Source organism: Megalobrama amblycephala, linkage group LG4 (assembly GCF_018812025.1).
Source record: "Megalobrama amblycephala isolate DHTTF-2021 linkage group LG4, ASM1881202v1, whole genome shotgun sequence".
NCBI classification, from domain to species: domain Eukaryota; kingdom Metazoa; phylum Chordata; class Actinopteri; order Cypriniformes; family Xenocyprididae; genus Megalobrama; species Megalobrama amblycephala.
This window is the reverse complement of record NC_063047.1, coordinates 4,608,902-4,624,835: the sequence shown is the minus strand read 5'-3', so window position 1 is coordinate 4,624,835 and position 15,934 is coordinate 4,608,902. Positions and strand designations below refer to the sequence as shown.

Here is a 15,934-nt window from a genome sequence, read left to right as displayed (position 1 = left end):
TCTGTTGAATTTCTATCTCCAGTAATATGCCTCCTGACCTCTCCAGGGAATAGGTGACTGATCGTTTTCATTTGTGTTATGTCTTCACATTTTCGCTTGGCCTCCTTTCACTCTGTATACTTTAATAATTTTTTTAGCCCATCTACATACTAGTGTACCCCTAAATGTTGACAGAATGAACTATTCAGCAGTCTCTCGGATCCCAAACAGAGTATTTATTAGGAAGTACTGGTGCTTTTTCTCATTCTCATTCATCAAGTCTTGTCTTTCATTTTATCTTCCCATTTCTTCCTCTGTTTTCTCTTTATCTGTTTATGAGACAACGAACAGACACTTACAGCAGGTCTGCACTGTCTTAAAGATGTTCTTAAAAGGGCATTCTGGAAACTCTCCTTCTTCTTCCCTTCCTCTATCAGAGCTCAATCATACTTAATGCTGTCTTTCCCCTCACTCCATCCATCTCTGTCATTCTGTCTCTCTTTCTCCTTCCCTGAGCCTTTGCTGATGCACTCCTGGCCATTAATAAAAATTTTATACATAGTCAGGAAGTGCATTTGCAGCGGGAGAGGCTGGAGGCTCTCAGGCCGGCAGGAAATGAGCCTCTGGCAGGCGGCCAGCTCAACTATTCCGAGGGGCCGTCGGCTCAGCCAATCAGAGAGCTTGGTTCACTTAATGGAATATGGATACTTCACCCCCAAACTATTAGCGACAATTACGTAGTGCGAAGGGGGGACAGGGAGTGTGTGTTGGTGTGTTATGAGAGGAGTTTGGGGTGTGTTTTGATGGGGTGTGTGTGTGTGTGTGTGTTCATATCTTTGCCCATGTCCATGTAATGGGGTGATGATGTGTAAGTACTGTATCTCCATATGTGTATGGGACCAGGCGGCAAAAGGGGATGGAGATGGAGAAAGTGGAGGGGGGTGGGCATTAATTCTGATCAGATACAGATGGTGGTGTTTACGTAGCTCAGTACTACAGAGGAGGAGGATGACAAAGCTTGACTAGTTGTTCGGAAGAATAAGCTCCACTTGATTGTGTGGGGTTAAGGCCACTTTAAAAAACGATACTTCAAGGAATCAGGAAGAATACCTCACTTTGCTTTCTGGGGTGTAGTTTAAAGGGACAGTTCTTGCAAAAATCATCATTTACTCACCTTCATGTGATACCAAAACTGTTTGACTTCATTTGGAATACAAAAGGACATTTTTTTATTTATTTTTTTTATTTTGTACCAGCCACTTTTGTACCTTTTCCATGACAGGGGTTTCAAGCTTCAAAAATGACAGAAGGACCATACATGTAATATAAGTGATCCACCTGTGCACTCAAGTCTTCTGAAGTTGAGTGATAAGTTGCAAAACAACCTGAAATTTTAAGCCGATATCCTCTGTGATTGAGTTGAACTTGACAACCAATTCAGTCTGATTCATGAACAAATCATTCAAAGTGGCAATGTGAATTGTATTAGTCAGTTCATTGAAAAAAAAAAAAAAAAAAAAAAAAAGTTTAATTCTGAAATTGCACGAATTACTTTTCCCAATGAACTCTCATAAACATGTTAATGACAGCTAGAGTGGATGCTTTTCAGTAAATAACTGACAGTAAATTTCTATCTGTTCCTTACATCAACTATCGTTTGACTAATCCACCTGATTTTTTTATGTAAGAGCGGATGTTATAACTTTAATGTGTCAAGGCTTCTGTTGTCAGCAGCTTCCAGATATTTAGATGTACAAAAACAGTTCATTATGCTGCTTGATATTGCAAACTAGTATTTGTTATCATTTTTTTTTTTTTCATTTATTATTGTAATGATAAACACTGATGTGTAGCAACAATAGTTTCACTGTTTGGTGCACTTCATTATTCTTCTAGTTATTTACTTATAGCAGCTCAGTTATTTTATGTGAACTGTCCCTTTAAGCGATCTAGAAGAGGCAGGGCCGTGAGTGAGGAGTGTTTTGTAACTTAATATTACAGCTTCATCTGCAGTGGTGCTTTGACATGGGAAGTGATCTTTACACTAACACTGTCATAACAGAACACACATTCACACAAACACTCTTTGTTTTTCTATTTATCAAACCCCACTATCAGCTTTTGTTTGTTTTTCTAGCATTTTTGGTCTTTTTTCTGCTTTTTATTTTCTCATTCTTTCTCTCTTTTTCATATTTGAGTTTGAAACACACAAACATGCAAATCCCTCTTGTTTACGCACACACAGAATACATAGTGCCGGCAGAAATGAATGACTTTGTCAGCTGTGTGCCGGTCATTAACCAGGCCATTTAACATTGATCCTTGTATGGTCCAGTACTGTCTTTCTCTCTCTCCCAGGCAGTATGAGTGCCATGGGCTGAGGCAGTGGCAGGCCTTGAGGGAAAATGCAAACCAGTCAATGTTCCCATCACACACACACACACACACACACACACACACACACACACACACACACACACACACACACACACACACACACACGTACTGGTAAAGTGAGATAGATATATGCTATTGCATCATACAGATGTGTTAAGATAAAAAGCACTTAAGTAACTGTACATCATACACAATGTATTATTTTATGAAATTTGTACTTTTTCAGGACTATTAAAAAGTTCCTTATACTCAATTAAATTTGAGTATTTATAGATTATCATGACAGAATATGCTAATCAATGACTTTAAGATATCCCACATCAGCTACATAAATTAAGCAAATAACCATTCACAAATGTCCTGTTGAATTCTACATGTCACTTCTTCTTGAGTCTCTCCATCATTGTCTGATTCCGGTTTGAACATAAAAGGCTTAACAGTTTTTGACATTTTCAGTGAGTTTCCATGAGGTAATTGGCACTGCTAACACTATGGGCTAACATGAGCTCTTGAAACCCCGCTCTTTTCTTAGGAGCAGCAGCTCATTTGCATTTAAAGGAACACACACAAAAATGGAGCATTTTTGCTCACCCTCAAAAAGTGACAAATTTAACATGCTATAAAAAATATCTGTTGGGTATTTTGAGCTAAAACTTCACATGCACACTCTGTGGACATCAGAGACTTATTTTAAATCTTATAAAATGGCATTATATGACCCCTTTAAAAAATTGGTATAACTTTGATGAGAGCATCTCTTCTGTCTCTAAAGTTTCCTTTTTCATTTTTTTCATTTTTTTATGTTAAATTTATTAACATACTGTTTCATGAAAAGCTGAATATTATGAGACCACAAATGATGGGCAAAAGTAGAATCAAAAACCAAACAGAACTGGTATTACTACTATTTATGCAGTACATTAAAATCCATCTCAGACAACATCATTTAGGTTATAGAGAGAAGCTGTTCTGTCATGCATTTTGAATGTCTTTAGTATAGAGAAACCTGATTCACTCTCCTCTCTCTGCACTGTTTGGCCATCCTAGCTATTTCCCTCTACAGGAAGCCAGGAAGCACCCCTCTTCCTGCCCCATTACGCACACATACACACACACGCACACACATATATACACTCACATACACAGAAAATGTGTCCTGTTACCTTGGAGATACCTTCCATGTGCTATCAATAGACTGACATGAACACATACGAATATCCTATTATATATTTATGCTCCAGCCAGTGCATTTACATTATATATATATATATATATATATATATATATATATATATTTTTTTTTTTTTTTTTTTTTTTCTCATTATAATGTACATTTGTTCTTACTTGATCATTTCACTGCAATTATGATAAGGCAGCTTGTTGTCTGTTGGCAATGACTGAAGTGAATTGAAAAGGAATATGGGCTGGGTTCCAATCTGTCATGCACTACACTGAATTATTCACTGTTCTAGGAGGTAACCTGCTCTAGAACAGCTGCAAGTTGGCACAAACACACCAGGATGGGTCAGTGAGTTCCAAAATGTTGAGTCTACAACCACATGAAGCTAGAGTTAAAAATGGCACATGATGTTCATATACCTCCATGTTCTGCTCATGTTTACCAACTGTGATGTTTTCTGAAATATCATGTCTTCCTTTTTATTTATTTTTTTCATATACTTTTTCCCCTTTCATATACTTGTGTAGTGTTTTTTGTTTGTTTTTTCTTCACAAAACTAACAACTTTTTCTGAGCTATTTTAGCAATGACTTTTAGCTGGTGTCAAAGGGATTTTAGTGGATGTATGAAGACAGTTCTCCAGTTCACGCAGGTGTCCTAGTCATCACATACTCAAAATCAGAAAGTGTCAATACCTATTGAGTTAATTCTGAACAGGATATCTATTCATTTAAAATGTGATATTTTGTAATGCACAGGTTCTACATACTTTTAACTGTAGCCCAAACACTTGCCACTGTATGCCAGGGAAAGATCAGCAATAATGAATTTGTTGATATGTCTTTAGAATGCTGACAGAACTGTTTGTCTCTTTAAGGTTCCATGAACTGTCACATATTCCTCAATAAAGATCTTGTCAGTTAACATTTTTCTCATCTCTCTTTCTCATTGTTTTTATCACCTTTCATATTGTTGACTCATATCTTTTTCTTCTTTCTCTTTCTATCCATTTCTCACTGTCTTCTTCTTCTTCTTCTTCTTCTCTCTCTCTCTCTTTATCTCCTTTTCCCTTCCTCCCTCTGTCCATCTTGTTAGGCTTAGCTCAGGGAATCTTATAGAACAGTTCCTGAGGGGGAGAAAATGAGAGATTGGGTTTCAGTCCGATGATGCCACTTAGCCATTAACTATCTCCAGCAAAACCAAGTGCCCCCCACCCCAACCCTCCTCAGCCCGGCCCTCCTTCCTTCTACCATTCATATCCAACTACCCCTCCTCCTCCTCCTCCCCATCCCATCTCCCTCCCTCTCTCCCTCACTGTTTCCCACCCTCCATCTCTATCTCTCTCTCTTACACACATACATACACACACTCTGGGAGTGAGTGGATGATCGCATGAACAGGAAGCGCTGACCATACACAGATAGACAGAGAAAAAGAGAGAGAGATAGACAGTCCGAGAGAGACGATCCAGCACTCACACTTTCAGCTCATACAGAGAGACGACAAACTACAGAGCTGTTGCTGTGGTCTTTCCACACTGTTTTGTGGAAGTACTTCTGAAAAGCGAAGCTCCTCTCAGTTACTTTGCCCTGGGGACATTTTTGTTTCTTATTCAAATAAATTGGGATATTCCGTGTGACATGTTGCCCTCGTTTCCAAGAAAATTGTATCTTTCTTCTTTGAACGTGCAGTGCTCTTTGAACTTGCAGTGCTCTGGCTGTTCCCTGATAAAGGCTGTTGGTGTTCTTCAGAGGGAATGACTGAGTGTTGAGGAACCAGGATTGCTTGCACGTGTGGGACATTTGTGAAGAAGCATCAGGAGGCAGAAGAGAAAAAACTGCTCAAGAAAACATAAAGGAAAGAAAGAAAACAAGCAAACAAACATAAAATACTGTTTTGGTGCAAAATGGATCTCCCTCCTTTTAGGGGTAAGCGATTCTTTATTTATATCTCTTCAAGTCTTATTCTTAATATGTTTAAGTCTATTTTTCACTTTTTTTAAATTTTATTTTATTTTTTTTAGCTCAAATGGTTTTCTCTTGAGATTTTCTAGATCTAGTTCTAGATGTTCTCTGAATGAAATATAATCTAGCTGACATATAAATGGAGTAGAATAGCATCCGAGTGAGAGATGATCTCTGTGTGTCGCGTAGTGCCCTAAACTTAAGTCCTACCCTGACCCAGCCAATGCACTGGGCTTTAGGCATACAGGCATGGAATTGATTGTCCTCAAGGTTGGAGATGTCAATACTACCCAGTTTGTGCTGGCAGAGGCTGATAGAGAGGTTGGGAGTGGAGTAGGAGAGGACATGAGACAGTGCTGCACACATGTGTGCTCACAACGGTCCGTAGTGAAGTTTCTGGGTATTTGCAATTGGTTTGTGATAAAGTTCTCAAAGTAGAGGCCGACAAAAGGAATGTGAATTTTGTGAATGGTGCAGGTTAACAATGAAGTGTATTAAAATGTCTCAAATTTACTTAGCTTGTCAGTTAATTTGTTTTATACTGTCGTAATAGTTGTCAATATCTATAAATATTAATCTGTTAATATTTAGAGTTACAGTTTTAGATTTGTCAGGTTTGTCAGTCTTTTTTAAATTTCTTTCACTAATGGTATCTTTATCTTATTTATTCCTCCTTTCTCTAAGTGACCCTTCCCCCATTCTCTTCTCAGTCTCTCTGTCTCTCTCTCACCCAAACTTGCTGGTCTGCAGTGTCTATTTCAGTCCTTCCTGGGGGTCGGATTCGGCACATCCGGAATCTCATACAGTTTATTGTCATTCAATCCCACTGTGTTCCCAGAGGGGCCTGTGGGGCAGATCCCAGGGTCCTGGTGCCTGACAACTCAAGTCCAGCCACAGTTAAGCCTGGCCCCTAGGAGCATATATATGCCCTCTGCAAGGCCCCTGGCCCCCCCCCCCCCCCCCCCCCCCCCCCCCCACGACTACCAGCTAATCAACCCTCGGTCAGAAATTGCCAATCTGCCACTCTATCTGAGTCAGAGAGAGAGAGAGCAGAAATGGAAAATGGATATCTCTAATGACAGTTAGCCTGCAGGAAGTCAGACTGGCCTGATGGCTGGCTGCAGAACTGCTGGATGCTTATCAGTGGCAGCAGGGGTCAATGAAAGGAGACTGGAGGCTTTAAAAATAGCACCACAGCATGATGTCATTGGCCCACATCCCATCAGCCCTCAAACAAACAGACAGCATCAGCACCTCATTCACCTGATGGCCACACCCACCAAAAGATAAACAAGCTGAACAAACTTCAGCTGTCCAGTGTTGTCCAACGACCCTTTACGTGATGACTGTTTTGCCTTTTCTCATTTTCCTGTTCTCTCCTCCCTGTTTGGAGGTTTAAAGTTTCTCCCAGTCAGTGGAGTGTGGTGACTGTTATGAATAATATGCGCTTCTCATCCTCTTCCTGTCCTGGATTGGATTACCCTGGCCAAGGATGTGTGCAAGGTAACGGGTGCAAGGAGCCCCGGGGCAGAGCCGCGAGGTACAGCTCACTCAGCACTGATACTCCCAGAGCGCAGGGGCCTGTCTTCAGGTTACCCCTCATGGCAGGCAGGGCTGAGTAAACAGGGCCCTCTCTCCCTTCTTTTTCTCTCTCTGGCTCACCAGATGCAGCTGTCTCTCGCTTGCTCTGAGCTGTATGCACAGTTTTGGGACTTAAAAGGTGCCTTAACCTGGGACAGGTGTTGTCTTTGAATACATTATCTTCTTGTGAACTCACAGTCTCCCTTTTCCTTTTTATTTTTTAGATCAGATGTCTGTTGCATGTCTATTCCCCCTAGTATAGTGGTTTAAATGTGATACAAAGTTGGATGAGTGCTCTTGTGACAAGAAAGAAAAATAGAAATACAGACAGCCATTAGTGGTGAATGGTTATTGGATTTGCTTTACTTCATCCAATGTAAGATATGCGATCAAATTTGGAGAATCAGATACAGCATATCCTTTTAAATGATAAAACCATCCAACAAAAAATAGAAGATTCAGTCTTCAGATGTGGGATTGAGAAAAAAAAAACAATACTTTGGATGAATGCTGGATTGCAGAAACAGATTCTAAACTTGGGTCTAAGCTGATCCATTCAAGTGCTATGCTGAAGTGGTGTAGTTTAAACTTTCTATTTCCCTCATTCCCAGTTATCACAATTTTATCAGTTTCAGCAAAGTTCTTGCTCATTTAGAGTAATGCTTTTAGAGGTCATGGCCAGAACTTACAAATGAGAAGACTTAACCTGAACGGCATAATCAAAATCTTAGTATACACTCACAATGCAAGTAGACTTGAATCAACATGTCCAACCTCTATTGAATGTTCCCTAAACAACAGCCAGTAGCACTTTGGAAGGCACTTAAGTAGCAGTTATCCACAGAATTTGTTTAAGAGAAAACAATTGTGTAATCTCCACTGTAGAGTCATGATAGCCCAGTCCACAGCCCCATGGCCTTGCGGTCTGGGGCACATGGGGCTCAAGAGTACTCTGGGACTCAGTAGGTAGTGGTAGAGTGCTCTTTGTTGGGGGTTTAAGTGTTAGTGTGATCTGCTGGACTTCCTGATGTCAGAACCTTTACCTGCTTTGCCACTGGAGTGTGACTTGTCAATCCTCTGGGACTCTGGCTGCTGCTTTTGGGTGTGGTGGAAGAATGTTTCAGGAGCTTTTATATAGCAGCTTCTGCTCTGGTCTTCTGCTTCACAGCTTATTTTACAAATGCACTATGCCAATGGTTGGTGAACACTAGTGGGAGGCAGTTTACCGTTAATGGATGGTGGCTTTCCAAACAGTCTTGCTCAAGGGAAGTAACTCATGGGATAAATGGGTATTTCATTGATAACTTGAGAGGAACTTTTGTGGATGGAATTAATGGTGAGCAGGCAGTTAATTAGAAAGTGGTAGTTTAGAACTTTTTAAAAACATTTTTTTTTTTTTTTACCATTTCTCAGAACCCAGGAAACGCATTGTTTTGAGGTGTAATTTGGGTCTGTTTTTACTGTTTTTACACAAGATCACTGCAAGTCAGTGGAAAGTTCCAAATAAACTCCAGTGTAGCCGCGAGTGATAAATGCTCCCAAGTGCCGACACACTTGAGGAAAACCACATGGAGAGGACATGTGCAAATTCTCAAACAAATATGCAACCAAAGTGCCTGACATGACACAGATGAGCTAACCCAAAACTTCCTCTCTGGCTTGCTTGCAGATGCGAGACTAAAAGTCCAATGTTGTTTTCGAACTCAGGCCCCAAATAATGAGCTCATGGAAATGAACAGCAGACCCCTTTCAACAATTAGATGGACTGATAGGACCTGACTACAGCTCTCTGCTAGGTTTGATGTAATTACTCTCCAGGACTTCTCTTTCCTCCTCTGTATAATTTGCAAATGCATTTTGTGCTTCCGACCTGGGCCTCCTTATCTTGAGTTTCTGGCTGGGCAGTGGGAGTGGGGGAGGATGCTATCTTACTTTTTTTTTTTTTTTTTTTTTTTTTTTGCGAGAGCATTCAGGGCTCTTGCCAGGAATTCAGCTGACTTTGCCCCGGATGCTTCGGGGACTGGGAGCAGACACTGCTTCTTCTAATCACTGCTGTTGTGTATGGATTTCCGTTGCTTGTTATGTCAGAGGCAGCTCTCTTCTCATGTCCAATCTCTTCATAGGCGGCCTAAAATATTTGCATTTGTCCCTATCACACATTGACTTTTGGAACAGTCTGAGAGTCTGACAAACATCAAAAGTGGTCTGCTATTTCTACTTTTATCGATGGAAGAAAACAAAACCCATTACTATCTAATCCAATGCAATCCAAGGTCTTGTTTGTCTATGACATCCAATAATGCAAGCAACATGTTTCTCAATTCCAGGATGCTGATTTTTTCCATGCACATTCCAATAGCCATGTTGTTCCTGTTTATGAAGGATAAGGCTTAACAAAAGAAGGGCTGCAGGGAGGGGCAAAATTCCGCCAAGCTGCTGAGGAAGAGATACCTCAGGACACTAACACTAATACTTTTGGGTTCCCCAGATTCTCACAATTCATTGCTGTCAAATTCTTTGCTCTGGTTCCTTTCCCTTGTGTCAACAGCTGTGTTCTCCAGATGCTAAATTACAGTGTGATGTCAATGGCGTTATCTCTCCATCCTCTGTGTCTAATAATAACCATAGCTTTAGCCATAGACCATCTGAACTTCAACCATTTCATTTGATTCTGAATCTAACATTGATGCATTTATTTTCTTATTTTTCATACTACAGGTTTATCCGATGTACCCTGATATTGGTCAGCCTTGCAGCTCAGCCCCTACCCTGGTGGCCCTGAAAGAATGGATCCAGTGCCACCTTTTCGGATGGATCCTGAAAGCCTGGATCTTCAGCAGGTCCCTGTATTGTCCATTGACCAGATCCATGCTATAAGGGCTAATAATGACTATGTGGAACGCCCAGTGGCACTGGAGCCTGCATCTCAGGTTGGTGTCTTCTATGTGCATGATGAGCGACATCCTCAGATGTCTCGCAGTCAAAGTCAGCATCAACATTCCCACTTGGCGTACTTGAGTCGCTCCAGTACCGTGAGCTCCATGTCCCGTGGCAGTGCTGCTTCAGACCAGAGACTTCTTACAGGACTAACGCCTTCCCATTCTGGTCTGGCCACTGTGGTGCGGTCCCAGCCCAAAGGTGACTTGAAACCTGACTCGCTAGGCAAAGGACTGGCTGACAGTGAGGACTTGGGCCTGCATCTCTTCATCTGTGAACGTTGTGGCCACTGTAAGTGCCAGGAGTGCTGTGCCCCTCGTAATTTGCCCTCCTGCTGGACCTGTGGCCAGCGCTGCTTATGTTCAGCTGAAAATGTCTTGGAGTATGGCACTTGCCTGTGCTGTGTGAAGGGTCTGTTCTACCACTGCTCGGCAGATAAGGAGGACAACTGTGCCGACCGACCATGCTCCTGTGCCCCGGCTCATGCCTGCTCCCGCTGGAGTGCCATGGCCTTCCTGGCGCTATGCCTGCCTTGCCTGTGCTGCTACCCTCCTGCCAAGCTGTGCCTCAGTCTTTGCCAGCGTGGCTACGATCGCGCCACCCGTCCAGGCTGCCGATGTAGCAACACCAACACTGTGTGCCGCAAGATCTCTGCCACCAACCCTGCGCCCTTTCGTAAAACCCTGGAGAAGCCTGTATGACAGCCTAAAGGAGCCTCTTGCAATTCTCCTTTGAGGAGACACCTCTATTGCTGAAGCAGCCAGGGAATTCTGCTAAATGAAATGACCTACTCTAAACCAATCAGGCCTCCCTGCATCATGTTCATCATCATGTATCCTACAGCCCTCTACTCCCTCCCCCAGTTTTTTTTTTATTTTTAGTAAACCCTTCTCTTATTTATTTATTTATTAGACTTTCCAAGATAGAGTTGGGTAATGTGAACCATATGTAACATACAGGGAGTATGCTATCAGAATAAATGCAGAGGCTGTACTGAGTAAAAGGATCATCTAAGCATCACTTTCAACAGAAAGTCAGTGCTGAGTGTGTCTTCTTCAGCCTTACTGAATGGAAAAACTATAAGCAAGCTGGCTAACTCTAGACTTTACATGGATGCAGGGCGCTGGTTAGGGAGGAGAGCCCAACCAAAAAAATCTGACTAAGTCAATTCTGTTTGACACCAAAAACAGGACCATTTAAAATCAGAATATTAAGCTCGCCTAAGAGGGATGTGTTTCAAGAGAGGAGGTAAAGAGAGACATTGTGTGCGAATGAGAGTGTAACGAAGAAGAAGGGAAAATGTGTGTGCATGTGTGTATGTGTGTGCAGTCTCAGGCCGGCATCTGCTGTCAGCAGAAGCCTCTCTTTTTATTTTTAGAGGAGCTACTCTGAAAGATAAAGTGTCTGGTCAGGTTTCCAGCCCAGGGCAGCCTGACGCCAACCTCTCCCAAGCACTCTTACATCCTCAACTCATTTTTCCTCAGCTGCCCATTGTACCTTCCAACTGTTGAACAACAGCGATAGGATCCTTGACCGTTTCTGCATCCAACTACGCTGTGGGACCAAACATCAAAAGGGACTGTCTGTCCACCTTTGACAGTCAAGATAAGATACGAGCCATTACTTTGGACAAATTGGCCAGAAAACCTGTGGGACCATGCTTTAGGTTATCATCAGATCCGACCAGTATCAGCAAAATAAAGCCATTGTGGTTCCGTAGTTCTGCCATACATGAGATGAGTATCTCTAAAGACTTTGGCCTTTCCTGAGCTTTGGCCTTTCCTGTGCCCTGAATGCTTTGCAGAAAGTGAGGTTAATTGAGACTGTTGTTTCATCTGACAGGAAGAAGGGATTGTATTGAAACAAAGGCTTTAGTCACCTGGCCAGAACGAGGTAGAAAACCACACTTGGGAACAAGGTGAAACAGATGCACTGACATCTGAAACTGGGAAGCAAGATGAATGAAATCTGTTTCAAGTGTGTATGTTCTTCCCCAATAATGCACATCCTTGTGAGTTCCTTTGCTATATTTTTGTATGTACATAGAATTATAATTGTATTTGTATTTTTATTCCATTTGTTTTAATCTGGTTATTATTATTACCATTACTTTCTATTACTGTTGGACATTAACCTTGTCAGAGACCTGGCTAATACTTAAGACTAACCATAAGGCTGATTTTGTATTGTGGAGGAGAGGTCCCTTGTGCATAACACTTGTTTTACATTGCAGTACAGTAAATTGCCATAAACATTTCAGAATTCTCTCTTATTGGTTACATATATCTATCATAAATTGCTTTTGTCCTAAGAACAGAAACAATCTGATTTAAAATATTTGTGGTGTTCAGACCTCAACAGCCTGAATTATATTTTCACACAAAAATGATTGGTTAAGGTCACACACAAGCTTCCAGAGCCAATCATATGTTTTTCCTACCTAAACAATGTTTGCTGACATGATAGTAAATAACATGCATTACTATCAGAGTCTGTGGCAAACTTTCACAGTATGAAATAGTGAGAAGATACCTCTCCTCCACAGTCACATCCCATAAGAATGGCTTCTCTAGGAAGGGTCCATGATGTGGGGCTTCAGTGTGTAGGTACATACAATTTACAAGAATGCCTAACTGGTGCTGTCCAAAGTCTCTAAGCTAACCACTAAAAGTTCACCATGTTGTATTAGTAAATATTGCTTTGGTACAATTGGCATCTTGTAAGTTGTAAAAGAAATAAAGGAGAATATATAAATAAATAAATAAATATATATATATATATATATATATATATATATATATATATATATATATATATATATATATATATAAATCTATACAAATTAATCTATTATATATATATATTACACTTTTTTGTTGCTGATATTATCATAAAGCCACAGATATTTATTTAAATGGTTGCAAGAAAAGCTATGTATTTATTTTGGGTGAATGATAAAAAGAAATTGAATGAAAAGACCCATGTGATGATTTCAGCTTTTTTTCAGAGGATTGGTGGATATGGCTATAAGGCCATGGATAACAAATAAAAAAAATTTCAAATATTCTGTGTAGAAAACTTGTTTTTACATCTGTGAAAATGTACAATTGTGACTGTAAATCAAATTGAATCTACATGTTTAGGGAAGATAAAATGGTTGCATCTGTAGTTTTGTGGTGTTTGACACTAGGTACAAACACACAGCAGTTCTGCAGATGCCTGAAGGAATTATTAAGTGCACAAGTTTTCGGTTTAGAAGAAAATGCAGTGAATTAGCAAATACTGTATATGTGTGGACTGGACACTTGTGTTGGTTTCAGTGACAAGGGGTTCCGGTCTTTGTCTGTGTCTTTACTCCACTCCCCGCACTTCTGCCTGTTTGCCTCATAAATAAGTAATCAAGGCCAGCTCGTACTAATGGCCTTGGAAAAGAGGGACTAGAGATGTGTGTGTGTTTGTGTGCGAGTTGCTTCAGAAGTGTGAGAGTGTGCATAAGTTGTCTATGTATCACCATTTGTGCTGTTCATCGCAGACACACAACCACGCCTTATTTTCCCAGAGCTTCAAAAGCATTAAGCCTGTACCCCAACATCTCAATAGCCCACCCTCTCTCTAGGCTTTGTAAGAGAAGACACTGCATGAATAATACAGATACAGTCTTCCCGTTATGTGTTTGTACATTTAGATGTACAGTACATACATCAGTCTTGCATCTGCAGACACATGGTTCTTGATAGTGCAGTATTCATTTTACTCATTAAAGGGATAGTTCACCAAAAAATAAAAATTCTGTCATTATTTACTCACCCTCATGTCATTCCAAACCTGTATGACTATAAATTCCATATGCCTTGTGCACAGTATTCTAAGTCTTCTGAAGCTACAGTATGCAATAGGTTTGAGTGAGGAACAGACTGAAATTTGTGTGCATATTCAAACATTAAAGTATACTAGGGTTTATAAAATTTGTTTTGCATTATGGTTTTTAATTCAATTTGGGTTGTTTCATGAAACGTGCTCAAAGAGTTCATCAAGATGTGTCATGGGATACAGTGCACCAGGAGTGTCAAAAGTCAGAAAAGACTTCTTCACCCAAGAAGAAACTGACTCTGGAGGGATGCTCTTTGCTTTCTTAACCTTTAACCCAACTAATAAAGAGCAAGAAGGGATGGGGTCGGTTGATCTTCTACCATCCTGACCTCATGGCCTCTGTAACCAGTGAATCCCTCTATGTGGCCCTTGTCTGGCGGGGACAGGCACTGTTGAGGACACTCCAGGGGTCGGAGATGGAGCTATAGAGGCTGTCAGTCAGAGCTCCATGCATATGTCAATCACAGTGCAACGGTGTGTGAAAATGGACCTTTTCTAAGCCACCCTAATCCAAATGTAAAAACACTCCACTTAAAAGCAGCAGCATTGGGCTTACAAATCACTTACATAATTGAGCAATATCAAAGCTCTTATTTTAAAATGAAAATGTTTGCCTTTGTAATAGTTCAAAATCAAATGTGTTTGCAGCCCCTTCTGTTTTGCACTAGCTGCATTAGCTTACAACATGTAAGCAAAACATTTGCCTTAAGGCAAGACACTACTGGCAAAACCATTGTTTTTTCACATACTGGTCGATTTGAAATTTTGATGTATTTTGCCTCCATAACTTGTCTTCTTTCAGACAAGTGGAAAGAAAATATCCCAAATACACATTTACCTGTTTATTTTATTACACTTTATCTATTTGCATCTGTAGATTACAATCAATTACAATACATATCTTTAAAGGCCATGTTCTCAAAATTAGTTTTTTCTTGCACTGAGCCCAAAATCTCCATTTCGGTAGCAGTTACATACGCTAAACTTTCCAGATTTATTCCTATCTATATTTTGAAGGTGATTTGACAGTATAACATTTGCCTGATTTATAATTTTTTTTTTTATTTAAAATTTTATTCCTAAAAGTATGTTGTTGTTTCAAATTAGTGCATATTTAATTAGATATTGTCTCATTTGCATATTTAAACATAACCTTTTAGAAATATTTACAGTTTTTCACAATTGCTTTGGCACATTGTTCTAAACAATCTTAACATTCTCTAAACTGTTTGTAACTGTTTGCTGGAACATCACGGGCCTCATTTATAAAATGTTTTGTTGAAACCCTCCTACATTTGATCTGATAATTTCTCAAATGTGCGCATGTGTGATTCAGAGTACGAACGTATGCACAAAAAACATTTGTACTAGTGATGTTCGATTTTTGAATGAATCGTTCTTTTGAGACAGTTCTCAGTAACCGATTGAGCCGGTTTACTAATCGAACTGAATCGAAGGCCCTGTTTACACTTAAGATGCATTTTGGTCAATCGGATCACAAGTAGACGAGAGAGACACATTCCCGTTTACACCTGGTATTTGAATCTGTCTCTTTTGTCCACTGTCAACCACTTCTGTAATGATTTCTTCAAGGGGAGGGTCTATGGGCCGGTAAATGTATGGATTTTTTCAGATCTTTCGATCTAATGGACAAAATAAGCACACGCAATTTACATATGAATGCGCACGGAGATGACAGAAAAATATACGGAGAGCAGCAGCTTTCGTTTCTGCTCTAACAGCTGCAAGACCACGCTGAACGCTGTGTAAGTGAGTGATAGAAATCATAAATGGTGACAGGACATTGCGCTTGGTATGTTTTTTGTCTTCAAACTAAACTTGGGTCTTCAGCCGAAAAAGTTTAAATCCTGTCTGGCTAGCGCTCTTTCCATAATGTTTACGCATTAGGTCAATAGGTGGAGAGTAGGTGATCTTTTCTGGTTGTTCGAACACATTCAACTACATGAGCGTTTACACTATGAAAGCAATCTGGTTGAATGCGATTTTGCAGAAAGTGGACAAGCTTA

The 15,934-nt window shown here is 40.4% G+C and overlaps 1 protein-coding gene across 1 annotated transcript; it reads left to right on the top strand.

Annotated features, from left to right (window-relative positions):
- The first annotated feature begins 4,923 nt into the window (after positions 1-4,923).
- Positions 4,924-13,101, top strand: LOC125266343 (protein sprouty homolog 2). Its single transcript, XM_048186895.1, has 2 exons — positions 4,924-5,483; positions 9,819-13,101. Exon 2 carries the CDS (start codon positions 9,887-9,889, stop codon positions 10,736-10,738), a length of 852 nt encoding a protein of 283 aa, XP_048042852.1. The 5' UTR covers positions 4,924-5,483; positions 9,819-9,886; the 3' UTR covers positions 10,739-13,101.
- Positions 13,102-15,934: the final 2,833 nt, after the last annotated feature.